Here is a 24071-nt window from a genome sequence, read left to right as displayed (position 1 = left end):
ATTAGTCGCGCTATTCGTGGACTTTAAAGCAGCTTTTGATTCAGTAAACAGAAAAGTGTTATGGTGGGCAATGAAATACAGGTGAATAGAAGGAAGGCTGGTAAAGAGGATAAAATAAATCTTTACTGAAATCAGTATTAGGGTGAAGATAGTAAAGGAAAAAGGAGAAGTATTCTGGATAGAAAGAGGTGTAAGGCAAGCGTGCCCTTGGAGTCCGCTACCATTTAATATGCTGTTGGCAGACCTAGAGGAAAAGCTAAAGAAGAAAGGGAAAGGGGGGACGATATTGGGTAACAGTAAACTATATTCTCAAGCTTACGCGGACGACGTAGTTCTGTTAGCAGACAACGAGAAGGGGGTGAACCTAATGATGAGAATTTTTGAAGAGTATGTGGGAGCAAAGAATCTGACGATGAACGTAGAGAATACCAAGGTGATGTGTTTCAGAAGTAAAAACACCATAATAGATTACGCTTGGAAGATGAACGGACAAACAGTGGAAAGGGTGGAAGAGTTCTATTACTTAGGGTTTTGGTTTGTGGCAGGAAGGGGAAACAAGCTACAGGTGAGAGAAAGAATAGAATGTGCGAATCAAGTAATGGGCCAAGTGTGGGGTATAGGAAAGAGAAGGTTCAAGGTCGATTGGAGAATGATCGTCTAGTTGTTTGATGCGTTGGTTTGGGCGGTGGTGTGTTATGGAGTGGAGGTCTGTGGATCAAAGGAACATAGGAAAGTGGAGAGCATGCATGAGATATTTCTGAGATGGGTAATGGGGGTTACCTGCAGTTCTCCTGGTTAAATGTTAAGGGAAAAAATGGTGATTAGACAAATTAAGAGAGTCTGGAAGTTTCAAGAAAAGCTGAAAAGGGAAGAGGGGAGAACAATAGCGCAAGCATGCTTTGGCGAAGTTCGGAAGAAGGAGGCGAGAGGCGGGAAATTCGAAATGAGAGGAAGAAAGGAAAACAATAAGGTGGGTTTGTGATTTACGAGAAGGGGTAATGGAGTGGCAGGATATAGAGCTAGAACTATTAGTAAGACAGGAAGAAGAGAGATGGAAAAAGATTATGGATTTGACGTATAATAGATGGTATATGATGGTCAAAGGGATGGCGGAACCAGAATATCTGCAAAAAATAAAATGGGAACGCAGAGTGAGTGCTTGTAGATATTTTTTGGATGAAGAGGAGAATCTATGTAGAGTATGTGGATATGAATTAGAGTAATGGGCACATGTTTTATAGAGGTGCACAGGAGAGGAAGATGGGCAGTGTGTGATGATGAGTGTGAATAAGTCTGTAAGCTGGGTTTTAGATGATAATGAACAGGGAGTGATGTGGGTGAAGAAATTGGAAGTAAGGGAAAGCAAGGGAATAGTGCAGAGCCAAACGGGTGATCCTGGAAAAGTAAATTAGAAAGCAACAATTAATTTCAAAATCCTGAAAAATGTTTTTTTTTTATGGTAAGAGGAAATGGAAGCCCTGGAAGATCGCTAATTACTAGGATTATTAGTATAATTTTTTAATATTTTTATTTTATTTTTAATTGAGTTGAAACATTAGAATATAAGCAGCTGATAAGTTAGACTAAAGATGGAATGTAAATTTATGTAGGGAGGACCTCAAGCCCGTGAAAGCGAGAGATTAAATATACATACATACAATTACATTCAATCGTTATGTACAAATGCAGTAATCAGGCATTTTTCGATAAAAATATTAATTTTTTTTCTATGCATCATCCGGGCGTTTGTCGGAAAAAAATTTTGTTTTTTCAATGGCAAATTTTCTGGTTTTTAAAAACAAGTTTAACAAACAAATGCATTATTCGGGCATCTGTCGATGGAAATATTTTTTTTCGATTTCAGTCTTTTTAATTGGGAAGTGCATGATGATTTCAGCGAAATACACTATTGACTGATAAATTATATATTTTTTTAAAGAAATTTAATAAACAAATGCATTATTCGAGCATCTGCCATTTAACACAACGCTGTTGAAGGTTGGTTGAACTTCTTAGCATAAAACAATAACCAGCTATCACTCTTGGTTGAAACTAATCGCCTCCCACCCCCACCCCCAATCCCTCGTTAGTCAAAGTTTTTGTCGGTTACTAAGGTAGGGATTTAATTTCGAAGTTGCAGTAAAATGTTTAATAACAAATTTTTTTAAAGAATGCGCATTTTTTTAAAAGAGACCATGAAACTACGTCTGTTTTAATATAAATGCATGTTATAAATTGTAATAATATACATTTATGGAAATGATATACAAGTTGAGATACAAATTCGAGTGCGAAGCACGAGATACGTGATGAGAATGTATTCGTTAAAGCCGAAGGAGCTTTAACAAAAAAGAAGTCACTATCACCAAATTACTGTTGTCGATTTTTTGACCTTTACTTTTAAAAAATGTACGCACAAGTTTAAGGAATATACAAAGACCGAGCGCGGAGCGCGAGTTAAATATATTATCGAAAGCGAGAACCAACAGTCGTGCGTCCTAGGCGCGCTCAAACTTGCGCGGGAAGCGAGCCGCGCGCGCAGTGCGCTTTGAGAATGTGCCCGTGAAGCGGGCGGATTTTTTTTGCTTGAAATGTTGTTGAAAATTATTTTCTTTTGTAGAAAGTTTGTCTTTTTGGCTGGAAAATTCAACAATTTGGTGGATTTTTTTCTGAAATGTCTTTCTTTTTTGAAAATATAACTCTTTTTTTAGCATACATATTCTTTGATAGAAAATTCATCTTTTTGGGTAGAAAAGTCATCTTTATCGGTTAAAAATTCCTTTTTTTGTGTTAAAAATGAACTTTTCCTTTGACAATTTAACCGTTCGCAGTTAATTCTTCAAAATCCTTTCTGCTTCCCCACTTACACTGCAGCATCCTGGCGATTTTTTTAAGACCGAATTTTTGTTCAGGAAGTAACACTTCTTAATTTCTTCGGAGAAGAGTACTTCGCATACAAGAATAAAGTTGGTACAGGTCTGCCATTTATTTCTGGCTACAAAATAGATTTATAGCCGAGAGTCGATGTTTAATTTGAGATAAAATAATTTACAGAACAATAATATTGAAATACAGTCAAACCTGAATTTAATGTCATTTTTGGGACTTAGTCTGACAATAAATCCAGAGTCTCGGAACTATTTTTTCTCTCCTGTTTTTCTCATTCTCGTTTCTCTCTCTGTTTTGTGACGATTGAGTGAGCGTATCATATCCTTCCGCAGCGCCTCTCACTCTTCCCCATATTACGGTTTCAATTCTCAGAAACATTAAATGCAGAAACACTAAATCGAGGTTTTGCTGTAAGTTTATTAAATTAGCGTTTTATTGCACACTCTGTTTCTCGCGACTGACAAACTTATATAGAATAGGGGTTTAAAAAGAATAAGAGATTTAAACTGAATTAATATTGTTAAGAAATCTGTCAAAATAATAGTTAATTCATTAATTATGACGAAAAATTACATGCGCATCTGATTTTGTTTAAATAATCAGTTTTATATTCACTTAAAATCTAAAATAAAACCCAATTATTGTTTTTTAGCAAAATTATATTTATTGTCTCATTTTCTTTTGAAGAATTATCATATAACAATACATGCTAGATTTTATCGTACTACTATTATACTTTCACAGTTTATAGATATAAATACTTTCGAGCATTTTTTTTGTTTGCACCAAGTTTCAAAAGCAATTTCTCGATCTCGACCTTTTTTAATCATTCTTCACTCGCAATTTTTGCAGTTATAATTAACTCGCATTTTTTAATTTTATTACCAACGATTTCCGTTAACATTAATACTTTCATGCGACTTTTGTTACAACTTTGAAGCATTACGTCCCTTAATATTATATACATGCTTTCGTTTGATAACGTCAGATTATAATTATCGGCGCAAATTAAAATGTTATTGTCGGAATTACTAAATTTGAAAACTTAGAATTTCAGGGTGGCCGCTGGACTGGGAAACCAGGATTTTTTTGTAACCGGGAAATGGATTTTATTATTGGACCAGGAATTTTATATATTTTTATAAGAAAAATCTAACCAATCACATTATAAAATTTAATTTTAAATATGTTTGATTTTAACGTTAATTTTAATTGTTAACTTTTTAAAATTTTATTTTTTAGAACTGCAAACTTTACAGCATTTTTTTTAATAGCTTAATTTTGAAGATTTATAATTGCAAATTCTTTAATTTTACCGATTTACAGAAGTTGTTATCGTGAAAGTAAAAAATTCCATTATTTTTAATTGTAAATGTTTAAACTAAAAAACCATGTAATTTTAAGGATTGAAGATACAAAGTTCTGCAATTTCTAAGACTTGAAATTAAAATTCTTGAATTTTGGAAATACAGAATTAAGAATTTTCCAATATAAAGATTTGTATTTTAAATCTATTCAGTTAAAAACATTTTGTTTAATAGTTAAATTTTGAAGATTTATCATTTAAAATTCTTTAATTTTTTCGATTTGCAATGTAATATTCTTCAATTTAATAGATTTACATTTTTTTAATAATTCCACTGTTTTTGGTTCAAGTTTAATTTTTTTTATTACAGATTTGGTAATTTCATTTAAAATTCAATTCTTTTGTTAAAAGTTCTCTATTTAGCTTAGAAGTTTAACTATTTGGTTCAAAATTCATCCGTTTTAGTTAAGAATTAATTTCTTGGTTAAAATATCGTTTTTTCTTAATTAAAAGTATGTAAAATGTTTTCTTAAAAAATTCATCGTTTAGCTTTACCACCTCAATCATTTGTTAAAACTCGTCGTTTTTCCTGGAAATTTATCCCTTTTGGTAATAAAATTCATTTTTTGTTTGTTAAAAATTTAACTATTATGTTGAAAATGAAAAAATTTTCAACATTAAATTTGAGGATTATGGCACCGACATTAATTTTATTAAAAAGAATTTATTCCCTTGTTTTCGTCAAAAATATCCTAACTTCCCCTGTTTTAAAAGCGTTTTGGCAATTTTAAATGATCGAATTGATTTTTTACAAATATTATAATTATATATTATTCATAATTTTTCATGATAATTCCGTAATACAAGATAATTTTAAATAATATTTTTGGGCCTATTTTTAAAATTCCCATTACCATGATAATTGTTTACAAACTTGGAAAAAATCGAGAATTTCTTTCTTGATAACAACAGCCACTCTGAGTTGATTTCAATTTAATAATAAATAAGGTTAACTAAATTTAGCAAAGATGCACTAAGCTTTGGTTATTCAGCAAAATATGGCCCTTTCTCACATTAAGTGTTTTTACAAGAATCAATGCATGTTATATTATCGAAGTTACTAAAATTTTTCAAATATCTAAATTTACTAGCACCAGTTAATAAGCAAACTTTCTGAGAAACTTTCTTCCGTCGATATCACATCATTTTACACTAAGCTTCCTGAAAAATAGGGAAAAAGAAGCTACATTTTCAGGAAAATAATGGCAGTGAAATTATGTAGTCCTAAAAGAAAAAGTGGCCTGACGGTACTTTCCATAAACTACGTTACCAGTTTGAGGGGGGGGGGGATTATTATTTTACTTTATTGATTAATTATTTATGTTTTTAAATTAATGATTATAAATATATAGTTATAAAATAATTATTATCTATTATTTAATTGAAAATTTAATAATTTTGTTAAAAATTCATGTAATTTATTCAAAAATCGTGTTCTTATTAGAAAATTAATCTTCTTGGTTGAAAATTTAACAACATTTTTGAAAACTAATTTTTTTGTTATATCTTGTTTATCTGAAAATTTAACTGTTCCATTTTTAGTTGAAACTTTATCCTATATATTGTATAAATTAAAAATTTTAAATGTTTGATAGAAAATTCATGTATTTTATTGGAAAGTCATCTTTTTCGGTAGGAAATTCATCCTGTCTGTTTAAAATTCGTTTCTTGCTTTAGAGTAAAACTATTTGGCTCTAAATGCAAATATTGGTTAAGATTTTTCTTTGAAAATTCAACTATTTGATTACAAATTTAACTATTTTATTGAAAATGTAATTAATTTCTTGTAAATTCAAGTATTTTGTTAAAAAGTTATTTTTTGTAGTTGAAAATTGAGTTTTGTGTACAATTGACTGATTTTAATTAAAATTTAACTTCTGCATTTTTGGTTTAGAGTTAGCTTTTTTATTTGAAAGTTCTTGTATTTTGTTGAAAATGCGTATTTTTTTAGTAAAAAATTACCCTTCTTGGTTAAAAATCAATCAACCTTGTTTAAAATGAACTGATTTTTGTGAAAATTCATCCTTTTTACTTGACAAATGATTTATTTTACAGAAAATTCGCCTTTTTCGGTAGAAAATGAATCTTCTTGGTTGAAAATTGATCTATTTTCCCTTAAAAACTATTTGGTTGTAACTTCAAAGATTGGTTAAAAATGATTGTTTATTTAATTCAACTGTTGGATTAAAAATTTAACTATTACTTTTTTGTCGAAAATTCCACTGCTTTGTTGAAAATAAACTGATTTTACTAAAAATTTATCTTTTTCATTTTTGTTTGAAAATATATCCTTTTTAGTTGAAATTATTCTTGTTTGTTGGAATTTCAAATTTTTTGTTAAGAATTTAGCTATCTTTTTAAAAAATCATTATTGATTGAAAGTTTTCTTTTTTGTTGAAAATTTATCTTTCATGGTAGAAAAGTAATATTTCTTGGTTCAAAATGATTTTTTTTTTAAATTCCACTGTCTTTTAAATTTTTTTGTTTGTCTTATAAATGCAATATTTGATGAAATTAAAATGTTTGTTGTTGAAAATTTGACGATTTGATTGAAAATGCATCTTTGTATGCTGAAAATTCATCAATTTTGTTAGAAATGCAATCTATTTTGTTAAAAATCTATTTATTTTTTAAAAAATTTAACTATTTTGTCAAAATAATTATTTTTTGTCAAAAATTCAACCACGTTGTTAAAAGTTCATCCTTTTGAATAGAAAATACATCTTTTCTGGTAGAAAAGTCATTATTCTTGGTTGAAAACTCATCTTTTTTATTGAAAAGTAACTTTCTTTAAAAATTAGACTGTGTTCGAAAAATTTGTCATTTTGACTTGAAAATTGTAATTTATAGTTAAATCTTTAACCATTTTTTGGAAAACTCGTCTTCACTATTGAAAAGTACATCTGTTTAATTAATTATTTTATTTTTTGTTGAAAATTTATGTCTTTGGGTAAAAGATGTATTTACCCAGTGGGCAGAAAATTTGGCAACGTCTTTACGACATCGTGACGACATCTTTACGACAACTTTACGACATCCTATTTCTATGTCGTTTCGGTGTCTTTTCGATATCGTAAAGACATCGTCAGATCATACGATGTATTTACGATATCGTAAGGACGCCTTAACGAATTAGAGATAGGAGGTCGTAAAGCTGTCGTAACGATGTCGCAAAGACATCGCCAATCTTTGTGCCCACTGGGTAGTTGAAAATTCAACTATTTTGTTGAAAATGCAATATATTTCGGTTTAAAATCTTAGCAATTTGAAGTGTTTCGTATTGAATTCAATATTTTATATACATTAATTTAATTGAAAAGAATTTATGAACTGAAAAACCGTCTTTAGCCAACGGCTACGTTACTTTTGGGAGAAAGGGGATATAAAAAAGCCAAAGATTTAAGAATGGCCCCTAACTGGCAAAATTTTCCGTATAACAAGAACCCTGCACCGCCAGGCCTTGACTCCACCAATGATTGTAAAACATAAAATGCGAAAAACAAATGGCAAGTCTTCAAAAGTACGTACAAATTAATGGCCCGAAAAAAGCGTCGCAATTTCATAAGCTTTCTTAAAAAGTAGTTGGTATATCAAATAAAGCAGTAGAAAACGTTAGGTTATCTAGAACTATCATAAAAATTACAATAAGTTTATATTAAAGGAGGTTATTTATCTTAAGTGTATAAACAACTGTTCCCAAGTTGTTCCAAATCATTTTGCAAATATTTGCCATATTTTTTCAAATTTTTCATACGTGTTTTCCTAATATCGTGATATGGCGCCACAATCTTCAAGTTTTGTAACTGGCATTTTTTAAACATTTGCTCATTGTTTAAAATTTTCGATGGCCAATATATTATTAGTTAAAGTCAGTATCGATCGTCGAAAATCGGAAGTAAAATAGGATTAATTCCTGCTTAGATTCAGCGTTAATATTAAATTATTTACATCGTTCTCGTTCAGTCAGTTTGAATATCTATCAATGAGAACTTGTCGTAGAAACCATAGGTTCTCAGGCACAAGCGTATTTTGGTTTTTATCTTTAATACAACGCCTTACGTTTCCGTGTCTGCGATGGAATTTGATTGCTCAAGTTACTGAAACGAAAAAATATAAATTATTTCAAGGGAAATTTATATTAAACACGAATAATAGAACTACAATGTCCGCGTATGCTAGAGAGTATAGTTTGCTATTACCCAAAACCGTTCCTACTTTGTTCCGTTCCTCGTATGTGGGAACAAAAGAGCTGACGGTGAACGTAGATAAGACAAAGGTGATGTGTTTCAGAAATAGAAAGAGCAAAATAAATTACGTTTGGAAGATGAACGGACAAAAAGTGGAAATTGTGGAGGAGTTCTGTTACCTAGGTTTTTGGTTTGAGGCAGAAGGGGTTTGATGCGTTGGTGTGGGCGGTGTTGTGTTATGGTGTGGAGATCTGGGGATGGAAGGAACATAGGAAAGTAGAGAGCATGCATGAGCGATTTCTGAGGTAGGTAATGGAGGTTAGCTGGAGTTGCCCAGGATATGTGTTAAAAGAAGAGTTAGGAAGAGAAAATATGGTTATTAGACAAATTAAGAGAGCCTGGTAGTTTGAAGAGACGCTAAAAAGGGGAGAGGGAAGTAGAATTGCACAAGCATGTTTCGGCGAAATTCGGAACAATGAAGCGAGAAGTAATGTGGGAAATTCAAAATGGGAGGAAGAAAGGAGAAAAATGAGAAGGGTGTGTAATATTCGAGAAGGGGTTATGGAGTGGCAGGACATAGAGTTAGAGCTATTGGTTAAACAAGGAGAAGAGAGATGAACAAATATTATATGACGGAACCAGAATATCTGCAAAAAATAAAAATGGAAGAAAAATGGAGTAGGGTTGCACGGTTCAGAATGGGATAAGGAGTGAGAGCATGCAGATATGGGATGAATGAAGAGGAGAATTTATGCAGAGTATGTGCATACGAAATGGAGTCATGGGCACATGTATTAGAAAGATGTACAGGAGAGGAAGAGGGACAGTTGAGTGTGGATGAGTGTGTAAGATGGATCTTGAATGGTACTGGATAGGGAGTGATGTGGATGAAGAAATTGGGAGAAGTAGGGGAAAGTAAGGGAGTAGGGCAGAGCCAAACGGGTGATCCTGAAAAGGGACAGTAAAAAACGAAAATTGTTTTCAACATCGTGGAAAATGCATTTTTTTATGGTAAGAGGAAATGGAAGCCCTGGAAGCTCGCTCATTTTAGGAATTAATATCACTACTGTTACTATTGTTTATCCTGCGTAATGCGAAAGAGTAAAATATAAATAGTAGTTAAGTTAGACTAAGGATGGAATTGTAAATATATGTACAGGGAGCAGAGGCCCTCAAACCCGTAGAAGGGAGAGATTAAATACATACATACATACATACATACATACATACATACATACATACATACATACATACATACATACATACATACATATTAAACACGAATAAAATATTTAAGAAATTAAATTCAGAATAAACGAAAATTTTAATTCCTCTTCAACGTCGAGAATTCAAGTGTAACTACGAAATTCTTAGTCGTTTAAAAAAATATATATTTTCATCGCATCTAAAAAAATAAGTGAAAGGCAATTCTCGAAAATATCGCACTCATTTTTGTTGAATACTAGATTGTTTGATTGGAAATAGAAACTTGAAGATTTTTAAAGAAAGATATTGAAAGGTTTTAAGATAATAAAATTCTAATTGATTTCTTTAAAGCCAAATTTTTCAGTTCTGCAAGATTACGAACTTTTAGAAAAAATTCGAATAAAAATTTTTTTTTCAGATTTCTGGAAAACTTTTGAAACTGTGTGAATGACTTCAAATGACTGTTTTTAGTTTGTTATTTTTTCTGAAAGCGAAAATTTAAATTGTAAATGGTTCTTTAATGAAAATAACAACATTTCTGCTCTTAATTCATCAAACTTTTAAATGTTATGAATCAAGAACAGAATTCTTGTATTTTTCATTAAAGAACCATTTAAAATTTTAATTCTCTATTTTCGAAATAAACATGGTATTTTTTATTTAGGTATTTATCTATTAATAAAGATTACGAATTTTAGGCGCCATAGTTTTAGTGAATCAAAAATTTTAAATAAATTATTTTATTTCATAATAACAATTATTTCTATATGTTTCTGAACATTATTGATAAAAGAAAATATTTTAATAGTTATTGTTTTTGAATATCCTATTTTCAAATTTTTGCTACCGGACTATAATTTGTGAACTTATTCACCGAAAAATTTAAAACAAAATGTAGATTTTTGATGATTTTGAAATAAAATTGTGAAGCTTAAGGATTTTAAGAGAATGAAATTTTTACTTAAAATTACATGGTGAATTTAAAGAAAATATTAAAAAAGATTGAAGAATATTTCAAATGATTTCCTAAAATTTCGCGAAAAAGTGTAGTAGATTTCGAAGCAAAATTTTTCAATTTCTTACCATTACAAAATTTAAAAAAGACATCGAATAAGCAGTAGTAAGTTTAATAGATATTTAGAAGTTTTTAAGGGATAAAAACTCATTTTATTTTTTAAAAAAGTAGAATTTGGAAGATTTCGAACAAAAAATGTAGAATCTTTTTAGGAATTTTGAAAGGTTACAAGAAAATAAAAATTTTTCTTAAGGTTTCTCAAAAAATTGAAAATGAATTTTTGTTTTGCAATATTTATTTTAGGTAAATATTTAAAAATTTCGATACATGCCAAAATTTTTTCGAAATAATCAAAAAGTAATATGGAACATATAAACACACATTTTTTAAATGTTCAGACTTTTTTCAAAATTTTAGGAACAATTTTGATCATTTCAAATATTTAAAAAAACTTGAAACAAAATGTAGATTTTTAAAGATTATAAATAAAATTGTGAAGCTTAAGGATTTTAAGCGAATGAATTTTTTACTTAAGATTACAGGGTAAATTTAAAGAAAATATTGAAAAAGATTTAAAAACATTTCTAATGATTTCATAAAATTACATGAAAAATGTAGAAGATTTGAAAGCAAAGCATTCAAAAAGATTTTCAAAATTATCAAAAAAGTAATCAGGAAGATTTTGAAGGCATATTTTTTTTTGCAGAATTTTCTGGAAATTTTAGGGAATATTTGAAATATAAAAAATTTCAAAAAAATTTAAACAAAATTTAGAATATCAAAAAAGATTTTAAAGCATTACAGAAGTCAGTTTAAAAGATATTTAAGAATTTTTGGAATTTTGAAGAGATTAAAAATATTTTAAAACTAAAGATTTCCGAACATTTATAAAATATTCTTACATTTTCTCCAAGCAGGAAAACGTCTCAAATATCTTTTAAACTCCTAAATTTTTTCTAATATATTATAAGATTGTGTAAAACTTGTGTACAAATTTTCTAGATATTATTTCGATACATATTAAATGTTTAAAAAGCTTTTTAAATTTTCTGTAGCCTATTCTCTAGTCTTCAGATTATAATTATTTTTTTTTTATTTTGGACTGAAAAATCTTTTGTGGTTGCAAATTCAACAATTTTGTTAAGAACATATTACAAATTAGTCTTTTTGGCTTAAAAATTTATTTCTGTTTGTTTTTGTCTACCAATAAAGATTACGAATTTCTGCACCGTCATTTTATAAATAAAAATTTCCAAATAAGTAATTTTATTTGATGGTAAAATTTATTTCAGGATGCTTCTAAACATTATTGACAAAAAAGAACATTATAATCATACTTTTTTTAATGCAATAACACAATGCATATTTTTGAAGAGCTTGAAATAAAAAATTAAAGATTTTTAAAGATGTTGAAAGTTTTTAAGATAGTAAAATTTAAATTTTTTTTTTCTTTGAAAAATTATTTATAAAAATAAATTTTTCGAGATTTCTAAACAAAACATTTTGAAGCCAAATTTTTCAGTTTTGCAAAATTCAAAAAAGAAAATCGCGACAAAAATCGAATAAAAAAATTGTCTTTAGATTTCTGGGAAATTTTTTATTTGTCAATTTTTTTAAAAGGTATTATGTAAGAAGATTTCAAAACATTCCAAAGGATTTTCAAAGCTGTGAAAAATCTTTAAAAATCTTTCAATATTTGCAAAGATAAACATACTTAAAATAAAATGTAAATTTTTGAAGATTTTGAAATAAAATGTTGAAGTTTATTAAAGATGTTGAAAGCTTTAAAGATCCTTGGTTTAAAAAGATTCCTGGGAATTTTCAAAGTAAATCTTTATTTTCAAACATTATTATATAGAGAATATTTAAAAATATTTTTAAACATTGCAAAAGATTTCCAAAATTGTCAAAAACTGAATTAATAGAACCGAATAAGTAAAGCCAACTGTTTTTCTATTAAAATTCCTGTTCTTTATATGCAAATTTTGACTTCTTAATTAAAAATTAAACTATTTGGTTGAAAATTAAATTATTTTGTTTAAAAGTAATCTTTTTCGGTCAAAAATTCAATTGTTACGTTACACATTCATCTTCTTAGATGCAAAACTCGTCCTTAATGATTCAAAATGCATCTTTATTGCTTGAAAATGAACTTTTTTATTGTCAATTTAACTGTCTTATAAACAAAATGCATCGTTTTACTTAAAAAATATTTTTTTTAATTTAAATTATTTGTTTGAAAATTAATCTTTTTTCGTTGAAAAAGTTCTTTTGTGTTTAAAAGTCAACTATTTTCTAAACCATTAGACTTTTCAAGTTCAAAATAAAACTATTTAATTAAAAATTTATCTTATGACTAAAAATTCAGCTACTTTGTTGAAAATGAAATATATTTTAACTTAAAATCTTGAAAATATAAAGCGTTTTATATTAAATTCAATATTGTATCTGTAATAATTTTATTCAACAGATTTTATTCGCCTATTTTCGTGAAAAATCGTATTATTTCACCTGTTGCGGGAGCATTTTAAGGAAGTGAAGTCTAAATGATTAAAAAATGAATATCACATTCAAACTATACTCTCTTAAATTTAAAACCTTAATTGTTGATCAATTTCAAGTTTAAATAAATTATGCACTCTATATTCTTAAACAAATATCATTTCCTCTATTTTAATTTTTTTGTATTAATTTTTTCCTAGTTTTTAAGAATTTCGTACGGGCACATTTATTTACAATTTCAAATACCTTCAAAAAATTGGAAAAAAATCCTGAAATACTTACCTCAATCGTTGAATTCCGGGATTAGTAAAGCAATAAATAATTTACAGATTCATTAGTCATAAACAACATTGACAAGCATTTGAGATGCACACTTCCCAAATTTTAATATTATTCAGGAAGTGGGCAATCATTAAATTTTCGTTAAACTTTCAAAGTAAAAAAATAGATTGTGAAAATCTCGTTGGTGATGAAAGTGGGCAAGTTTGCCTGAGAAAATTTATTAAAAAACTTAAAACACATGTTACTATCAATAGTGGAAAACAGTCGATGCTGCGGATTGCAAGATTATTGACTGTGGGTTTCGGGTGAATTATATTTACAGGTGGTGGAGGTACAAAATCGTCGAAAACGTCCGTATCTGTATCCGGAAACACGAGCGAGGATGGAATCCATCTTATTCTGTGCAGCATGTAAAATTGCCTAAATTAATCTAATTTGTTTAATCAGAGGCCACTGCTATAGAAATTTAGAGACCTTGAAAAATATGGAAAAATGCCGGGAATTCCAAAAATTATCCTGGAAATTATTATCCGGTCGTGAATTCAAATTATAAATTTTTATGGTTTGTATTGTGTAAACAATGCAAATTAAACTATTTTTAATTTTGTTAGAAACTGCAAACTTTTTAAATAAGTCGTTTAAAATAAATAATTGTTAAATAGTTATTAATAGATCAAAATTGAACAATTTCAATTAAAAATTAATAATGTAACAAAATTAAACGATTCAGATTCAAATTGTTTTGTTTTGAATTTTTTTATTAATAATTGCTTATTCTGAATAAACAGTCCAGTATTATTTAATATTGATGAAATGTCCTTTTTTTAATTAAATTTGTTTAACCCGTTCAAGGTTAAAAAAGGAATTTCTTACACCGAAAATTTCAAATTATTCGAAAATCAAAAATATTGCATACAAACAGTTCCGTTTTTAATTTTAAAGTCTTTGATTATTTTATTTTGAACAGGTTTAGAATCGTCCTGTACAATGAATTATTGTTCAATTTTTAATACTCAAACTACATTTTAGTTTTGAAAATCAGGAAGTAATTCTTATATACAGTTGATGAACCTAATTTAAAAAAAAAGAATTTAAATCAAACTTATTTTTAGTATTTATATAATGTGATATGACATAATCCTACCATGTTTTAAAATTATTAGTTTTAGAGTGAAAAAAATAAATCAAAACTCAAAAAGTTAGAAAAAAATGAATTTTTCCAATAAATTTTTTTTCAAAATTTCAGGTTTTATTCCTATTATTATTTATTTTAGTAATTTGTATACGATTTTTGATTAACACAAGTAACGTGGAAGCTTTTCGAAATATTTTAAAAAATTTTACACTTTTTGCTGCTAATTAAAAATATAATCATTCCATTTTTGGTTGAAAGTTGATTTTTTTTTAGTTGAAAATTCATCTTCTTGGTTTAAAATTAAAATCTTTCTTAATTGAAAATTCAACTTATCTTGAAAAGTCTTATTTTTGATTGAATTCAATTGTTTTTGACTATGAATTAATTTAACTATTCCAGTTGAAACTTGAACAATTTTGTTCGAAAAAATTTTTTGGTTCAAAGAAAATTTTTTTATATTAAAAATGTTACTACTATCTCAATTGATTATTTTGTAATTCTATTAAAAAATGCATATCTTTGGTTTAGCATTAATCTTTTTAACTAAAAATTTAATTATTTGATTTTTGGTGGAAAAATAATCTTTGTTAGTTGAAAATTCATAGTTTTTGGTAGAATCTTCTTTCGTCATTTTAGTTGAAAATTCATCACTTGGTTTGATATTGTAGCTATTTTTTGAAATAGTCGTTTTTTTTTTGTTTTTGTTGAAAATGACTTTTTTTATTTGAAAACATAACTTTTCTAATATTGAATATTCCATCATTTCAATTAAAAATTCATCTTTTTGAGTGAACATTAATTTTTTAAAGTGATAACTTCTTTCATTTTTGATTGGCAATCAACCTTTTTTAGTTGGAAATTCATGTATTTTGGTGAAAATTTGTCTTTTTTTTTTGTAGAAATCAATCTTCTTGGTTGAAAATTCATCTTTTTTATACAAAATTCAACTATTTCAGTTAAATATTTATAATTTTTTTTGAAAATTCATCTTTTAAATTTAAAATACAACTATTATAGTTAAAGAATCATCAAATTGAAAATATATATGTTTTAGTCGAAAATTCACCTTTTGGTTAAAAATTTATTTATTTTTTTGTTACAAATTCAATTATTTGGTAAAAATTAGTATTTTTTGTTTAAAATTAATTTATTCCAGTTGAGGATTCATAATGTTAGTTGAAAATTCATATTTTTGTTTAAAATTCAATTATTCTAGTTGAAGACTCATTGCATTACTGGCAAATTTATTAGTATGAAAATGAAACTTTTTATGGTAAAAAATGGTTCAAACTTAAATTTAAAAGGAAAAAAATTGAATAATTCCATTTTTGGTTGAAAATGTATCTTTTTTAGTTAAAAATTCTACTATTTGTTTCAAAATTGATCTTTTTGGTTAAATTTGATGGAAATTTAAAAACGAGATTTCGCTTATTTTATTCGTTTGTGATGGTGTTCCAAAATTTATATTAGGCTCCAAACAAATAAATCTAGGTTTAAAAATTGATTTCAAAATCTTGAGAAATCTAGAAGTTGTTTTAAACTTTTTCACAATTAAAATAATTTTTGAAATTTTTTTACAACTTTTAAATAACTTTTAAAATTAATTAAATTTGTTCTAAAACTTCTAGAAAATCCTGCAATTTGGATTTATGTATAACGATTAAACAATTATCATTTGCAGAAAAAAATTTGAGTAATTATAAGAGATATTTAGAAATTTAAAAAAATTTAATTAATTTAGAACTTAAAATGATATCAAATAATGTAAACGAACTGTGTGTACAGAGAAAATTTGTCTATTCGTGCCGAAATTTCGATGCAAATATACCCACAACCTAATTTAAACAAAATGTAGATTTTTCAGATTTCAAACAAAAATTTAGAAGCTTTTTATGCATTGCGAAAGGTTCCGAAAGAACAAAAACCTTTGCTTAATATTCCTAGGAAAATTGAAAATGATTTTTCATTTTGAATAATTATTTTAACAGAATATTTCAAAAGATTTTAAGAAATTTCCAAAGTTGTATAAAAAATTCTGTTCATTTCCAAATATGTTTAGAAGTTATAAAAAAATGTGTACATACTTCGTTTAAATTACTTGACATCATTTCAAAGTTTTCAATTAATTTTAAATCTTTTCGAACCCCCTAATATTTCTTAAAATTACTCAAATTTTTTCTGCAAATAATAAGTTTATAATTATTATTTCTACATAAAAATTCAACAATTTCGCTTAAAAATTAAACATTTTTTAAAAATAGAAGAATAAAAATTGTAAAGTTAAAAGTTTAAAAGCTTTTCAAAATTTTAGAGACTCAAAGCTTTTTCTATGTAAAACAATTCAATTTCAAATTGTTTGCTTTTAATTATTTTTTAAATGAACAGTTAAATATTGCTACATATTAATTACTTATACTTTTTCTAAATTACGAAATTTCAAATTAAATGGGTTACAAAGTGAATAATTTAGACTGAAACAATATTTTAAATTTAATAAAAGCCTATTTAATTACGAATATCTTATTATCAATTTATTTTTTAAGTTTGAAATAGTTTATAAAGTTTCAATCGCACCTTTACATTTTTTGAATGACTAAGACTTTCGAACTGAAACAGTAACAATCTGGAAATTCTTAAATTTTGAACGAACTAAGAATGGTTTTATCAAACAAATTATTGTTCAGTTTTTAATACACTTGAAAAATTATTTATTAATTTATTTATATTTACAGTTGATAAAATACTACTGTCTTTTATCAAAATTTCCCAATTCAAACGTTTTTAATTTTTTATTGTGTAAGTCTTCAAGACTGCACTCTTAAATTCTTTATATTAAAAATATACACATAAAATTAACAATCTATAATGAAGAATTTTTAAAAGATTTTTATTCGGAAAATTGGTAAAATTCACGGTCAAGGAATAAATTCCCGGTCATTTATCGGTTTCCAGGTCCAGCGGCCACCCTGCAACCTGTAAATCTGAACTAAGTTCTAAAAATACGAAAAAAAATTCTTCTCACCTTGTGCAAGGAGAAACATTTTGCCCCCTGATAGCTTTTTCTCCGATGTCGATTGCCCCGGAATCTTGCACTTCGACTGTGTAAATGCATCCGGAAAATCCATCTCGATATCTACCATAAGTCATGCCAAAGTCAGGAACTCCTCCCAAATAAACGCTGCCACGAGTGTTGAGAATTTGTTGCAAGCCGTCGCTAACGCCACTTTCCGTGTGCTCGCCATTTAATTCAATGCTGCCATCACTTCCTTGTCTTTTAAGAATTATTCTGTGCCGTTCTCCATCGTCCACTCTTTGGGCTACAACTCGAATCACTGCTGGTCCTGATCCCAAATTATATTGATACTCCACGTATCTGGAAATTTAAAACGTCAATTTTCTGAATTTCGAAAAATTTTCCCATTTTTTGAAGCAGTCCTCTTTTCTTTCTTGTTTTAAAAAACTTTCCCTTTTTTTTGGAAAATCTAACTGTTTTTGGTTGATTTTTTTTTTTTAATTTGACTATTTGGTTGAAATTTAATAAAATTCTCAATAGTTAAATCTCAATGGTTCTTTTGAAAAATATCTTTTGTTGAAAATTAAGTTCTTTGTAGAAAATTCGCCTTTATGGCTTGAAAATTCATGGTTGAAAATACTTCTGTCTTGAGAATTTAACTATTCGGGTAATGAATTCAACTGTCTTCTGAAACTTTTTGTCCTTGCCGGCTTGAAAATTATACTAGTTGGTTAAAAAATCAACTGTTTTCGGTTCAAGTTCTATCTATTTTTTTGAAACTTGGTCCATTTGGTTGAAAATTCAACTACTTGGTTAAAAGTTCAAATATATTGTTAAAAACTGCATTATTTTGTTAAACTCATGCCTTTTTGGACCTAAATTTAATTTAATTAATTTAATTTTGGTTAAAAATTCAACGATTTTGTTGGAAATTCATCTTCTTAGGTTATAAATTCAACTCTTTGGTTGATAATGTACATTTTTTTTCTAAGATTATATTCTTTGGTTGAAAATTTTAATATTTTGTAAACAATACTTTTTTTAAGTAAGCAATGTGCTTGACATTTTAGAAGGAATAATTGTTCTTTGTTCAAAGTTCAATTGTTTTGTTGAAAATTCATCTTTTTGGTTTCAAAATTTATCTCTTAGTAAAAGTTTCATCAATTTTACATGAAAATGCAAGTTTTTGGTAAAAATTGATATTTTTTTGTTGAGATTTCTATTATTGTTTGGTTAATAATTCGTCCATTTTTATTGAAAATGCATCTTTTCGTAAAATACTCATCTTTTTTAATTGAAAGTTAATCCTTTTTTAACGAAAAGTCTACTATTATATTTATGGTTTAGAATTCATCACATTTGGTTGAAAATTCAACTATTTTGTTAAAAAGTCGTCTTTTTTTAAATAAAAAATTCAACTTTTTTGTTGAACGCTTGTCTTTTTGGGTACAAAATTCAATTATTTAGTTCAAAAGTAATTGAATTCATTGAAAGGGGTGACCCGTCAGACTTCCAACTAAAACACTTCATAGAAATGACAAATATTCTGTTGAAAAATAACTTTTTTGTTGAAAATTAACTTTTTTGTAGAAAATTCGTCTTTTTAGCTTGAAAGTTCAACAATTTCGTGGCATATTTTTTTTTAGCTGAAAATTTAACTGTTGTTTTTTAATAGTCTGTTGCTTGTCCAAAATGAACTTTCTTGGTAAAAAATGCAACCTTCTTCTAAATAAGTCTACTTTTGGGATGAAAATTAAACTATTTGGTTGAAAATTAATCTGTTGTGGTTGAGGATTCAATTATTTTGTTTTTAAAAATATTTCTTTGGTTGCAAATTCAACAGTTTTGTAAAATATTCGTGTTTTTGGCTTCAAATTGGTTGAAAATTTAACTATTTAGCTCAAAATTTAACTGTTGCGTTAAAAATTTATTTTTTTGTTGTTTTTTATTTTAAAAACTCGCCTTTTTGGGTTGAATTCCACTGTTTTGGCTGTTTAGCTTCTCTGTTAAAAAAATACTTTTTTTGTTAAAGATTTATCTCTCTTTGAAAATTTAACAGTATTGTTGAAAACTCGTTTTTTAAAATTGAAAATTAATTCTTTGCACTGAAAATTGAACTGTTCAATGGAAAATTAATCTTTTTGGGTAGAAAAGTCTTGGCTCAAAAGTAAATTTTTTGTTTAAAAATTCAAATATTCTACAAAAATCATCTTTTCGAGATGCAAATTCAACTATTTAGTTTTATGTTTATCCTTCTAGATTGAATAATAAATTGTCTCTTGAAAATACATCTTTTCGGATTTTTAAGTCAACAGTTTTCTGAAATATTCGAATTTTGCATGAGAATTCATCTCTTTTATTAGAAATATTCTTTTGTTGGGAAATTCGATTATATTGTTGAAAATTCAATACATTTTGACTTGAAATCTTAGGCATTGTTTTAAGATAATTTCGGACTGTGAACTCTGTAATTTTTTACTAAAAATGTTGTTTTTTTAATTACCCATCGACCACTGCAAGGGAGATGTAATCATCAGGATTCATATCATCAGGCGTTTGCCCATGCCACATGATCAGTCCATTTGATTTATTCGTTGAAATTTCAAAACCCAAGACTTCTCGATCTTCCTCATGTGTCATTATTGATCTGTCAAGTTCCAACCAACCATTACCTTTAAAAGCAACGTCGTAGGAAAATTCAGCGGCTGTATAAAAAAAATTGTTTTTACCATTTTTTAATTACTTACAATAAGAATTAAGTTCTAGAGTTCCATCAAATGCGAGTGAACTTTGGCCCTGTTGGGAGTTCCATTACAAGTTACGGCACTCCGGAACTCTTAAGAGTTCCATTAAATGTGACGGAGCTCTGAAATTTGTAAGATTTCCATAAAATGTTATGAATCTCTGGAACTCTTAAGAGGTCGGCAAACGGTGCGGAACTCTGGAACTCATAAGAGTTCCATAAAATATGAAGGGACTCTGGAACTTTTAAGTTTTCTATAAAATGTGACGGAACTCTCCAACTTTTAAGAGTTCCCTAAAATTTGATGGAACGCTCGAAATGTTGAGAGTTCCATTAAATGTGACGGAACTCTGGACCTCATAAGAGTTCTCACAAATATCAGGAAACTCTGGAAATTAATTTTTCCATCAAATGTGACAGAACTTTGAAGATTTTAGGAGTTCCATAAACTGTTATGAATCTCTAGAACTCTGAAGAGGTCGTTCAAATGGTTCGGAGCTCTGGAACTCATAAGAGTTCCATTAAACATGAGGTAACTTTGGGTCTTTGGAAAGTTCCATCAAATGTAAAGGAACTCTGGCGCTTTTAAGAGTTCCATAAAATATGATGACCTTTTAAGAGTTTCTTCAAATTCGACGGAACTCTCAAGAGTTCACTAAAATGTGGCAGAACTCTGGAACTATTACGATTTCTACGTACTTTTTTCGCAATTTTGTCCAGTATAACCGAGCCGACAGTCACATTTATATGATCCGTGAAGATCGGTACAGGTGCCTCCGTTTTTGCATGGAATCAACAATTCACATTGTTTGAGAACATTTTCACAATTTCTGCCCACGTAGCCATATTCGCATGTGCAGGAATAATCGTGAGAATTGGTACTTTGGCATAAGCCATTTATACAAGGATTTGATATACAAGGATCGTATTTAGTTGATGTTATAAAAACTGGAGATTGAGTTGTTGAAAGAATGTAGGGAGCGGTTTGATTTTGATGAACTGATGAACAATCTTCCACGTTTGCTGAGTCGATTGGCGATTTCAGAAGGTCGATGTTCATTGATGATACCTCGAGCTGTTAAAAAATTTAATATTTATTTATAGAATGGGGTTGCTGCATATTTTCAAACATAATTTCTTTTTCTGATAAATTAAAAGAGCACTGAAAATCGCATATAATTACTTGAAAGTTTTTTTGAAGGTTAAATATATTTTTGTAATGTTTAGGAAGTATAATTTTCAAATTTTTCGCGGGACGATGAGAAATTTTGATTGGGCAGCGTCGGGAGAAAACGAATGATGCTTCATTAGTCAATAGAGCCACTGTATACCATTTTCCTAATTGGTTCCGCGTTTTGCAGGATGTGGCGTTTCAAGGTCAGAGATTTATTTAAGTAGGGTTTTTGATACTTCTTTTTAAATATTTTTATTGCTCGCAAGTGAAGTATTTAAACCAATTTTCAAATGTCTTATCATTCTTAGAATTGTATACAGTATTTAAAAAATATTTTATCTAAAATTCATGCAACAACCCGACTTAAAACTATGGCTTTAATGATTCAAAAGTAATAAATTAGAACACAATAAAGAACATAATGAATAAAATAAAATAAAGAGTAAACAGAAAGGCCCTAGGTCAGGGAAAACCTGGAAATCAGAAAAAATTCTTGGAATTTCACTGGTAAGGAAAAGTGAGGGATATCGAAAAACTTGAAAAATTCAGGGGATATCTATAAGAGGCAATTTGAATAACTGTCACGGATTAAAAAAACTCCAATTTTTTAAATTTTAATTTGAAATTGTTTTATTCCCTTGGTAATAGTGTATGTTAAAAATTGTACTAGATTAACCCTTAAATGACACACCTCCAAAAAATAACGTAGCTGACACTTGGGGTCTTTTGGACCCCAACGTTTTTAAACTGTTGTAAAAAGTTTAATTTTGGATATTTTTATTAAGATGTTTTTTTTTGGGTATTCTTTAACATCTCTTGTAAAGAATCAATCCGTATTGTAACTTAAATTTTATTTTCAACACTTTCAAAAACAATGAAAAATTAATGGAATTTACGAATTTTTATATTCGTTGAAAAATGGTCTGGGGTCCAATGGACCCCCAGTGTCATTTAAGGGTTAAGATTTTGTTCTTTGAATATAATGGTAAGGGAAATGAAAAATTGGACAAGGAAGAATTAGGGAATTTTTAATAGGACGTTTTTTCGTTAACTATGATATAATCTTCTTTTTAGCCATTTATTTATCTTGTATTTCTATTTTATTTTATTTTTCTTTAAAAATGTAACTGTTTTTTAATTATTATTTTGTTCGTTTTGAAAATTCATATTTTAATGTCTTTTTGGTTAAAAAATTCATCTGTTTTGGCTGGAATTTCATATTTTTTAACAAAATTGCAACTGTTTGGGTGAGCATTCAACTATTTTGTTAAAAGTTCGCCTTTTCGGGTGATTTATACTATTTTTTATATAAAATTGAATTTTTTGGTTGAAATATTATCTATTATATTATTTGTTGAAAATTAATATTTTTTCGTTGAAAAGAATCGTCTGTTGGTTTAAAAGTTCAATATTTTGGATGAAACTTTTCTTCTTTCTTGACTGAAATATCTTTATTTGTTAAAAAATCTTTTTTTTCTTTGTTGGAAATTATCTTATTTTACTGAAAATTTAATGTTGCAATTTTAGTTTCAAATCTACTTTTTTATTAAAAATTTAATCTTTTTATTATAAGTTAAACTATTTCGTAGAAAATTGATCTTTTTCTAATTGAAAATTCAGTAACCTAGGTCAAAGTTATGGTGCTGAAAATTCAACTGCTTTATAGAAAATTCAGTTTTTTGCCTTGAAACATCAACAATTTGGATAAAATTTTCTTTGTTTCCTGATTGAAAAATCTTTATTTGTTGTTTCTTTTCTCGTCCTTTTTTCTATTTCAAGCAAATTAACCTATTTTATTATATAAATTAACTTTTTGTTTAACTATTTCGTTGTCAATGAAAATATTGGTTAAATGTTTTTTATTAAATTGAACTATTTGATTAAAAAATCTAACTTATTTATTGAAAATTCAAGTATTTGGTTGAAAATTCTTCTTTTTAGTAGACAATTTATCTTCTTTTTGGTATAAAATTCATCTCTTTGGCTTTAACGTTTAACTATTTGGTTGTAAATTTAAATATTGGTTGAAACTTTAACTGTTTTATTTAAAATGTAAGTATTTTATTTAAAATTCAGATATTATATTAAGAAGTCATGTTTTTGGTCGTGAATTCAATTCTTTATGGAAAGTTATGTCTATTGTTGTAAATGCACCTTTTTTGGTGGAAAATTAATCTTCTTAGTTGAAAATTCATTCACTGTGGTTCTTTTGGTTGAAAAATGAATCTTTTGTGGTATAAATCATCTTATCCCAGATAACAATCATGCGACGCACGCTTCAAGCACCCATGAAACTCGCACAATATGACCCATATCGCACGCAAATGGCAAGCACATTCCGCGATTAAGTGGTGGGTAAGTGCGTGCGTGCGTGCGTGCGTGCAAAATGAGGCTCATTCAGCCATCACTCATGTTATTTCATCGTAGTCCTTACTGAATACATATAAACAATATGTATATTATTATTATACCATTAAGCCATTTCCCTTTCGGGGTAGGCGTGACTCACTCGGCAGGGGAAAGGAGTAGTGTGTGGATGGGATAGAGATTTTTCAGATT

The 24071-nt window shown here is 27.9% G+C and overlaps 1 protein-coding gene across 1 annotated transcript in view; it reads right to left on the bottom strand.

Moving 5' to 3' along the window:
• Positions 1–7075: 7075 nt before the first annotated feature.
• The window catches only part of LOC117176826 (basement membrane-specific heparan sulfate proteoglycan core protein-like), a 642506-nt gene continuing 625510 nt past the window's right edge, over positions 7076–24071 (bottom strand). The window contains exons 55-58 of the mRNA XM_033367162.1: positions 21038–21413; positions 20099–20300; positions 17605–17955; positions 7076–8352 (exon numbers count right to left, since the gene is read on the bottom strand). Coding sequence (XP_033223053.1) covers positions 8298–8352; positions 17605–17955; positions 20099–20300; positions 21038–21413 — 984 coding nt within the window. The 3' untranslated portion in view covers positions 7076–8297. The remainder of the gene's footprint in view (positions 8353–17604; positions 17956–20098; positions 20301–21037; positions 21414–24071) is intronic.

The sequence above is a fragment of the Belonocnema kinseyi genome, chromosome 7 (genome assembly GCF_010883055.1).
Source record: "Belonocnema kinseyi isolate 2016_QV_RU_SX_M_011 chromosome 7, B_treatae_v1, whole genome shotgun sequence".
Classification (NCBI taxonomy): Eukaryota; Metazoa; Arthropoda; class Insecta; order Hymenoptera; family Cynipidae; genus Belonocnema; species Belonocnema kinseyi.
Note: the sequence above shows the minus strand (reverse complement) of the source record. Positions and strands in the feature narration are given on the sequence as shown.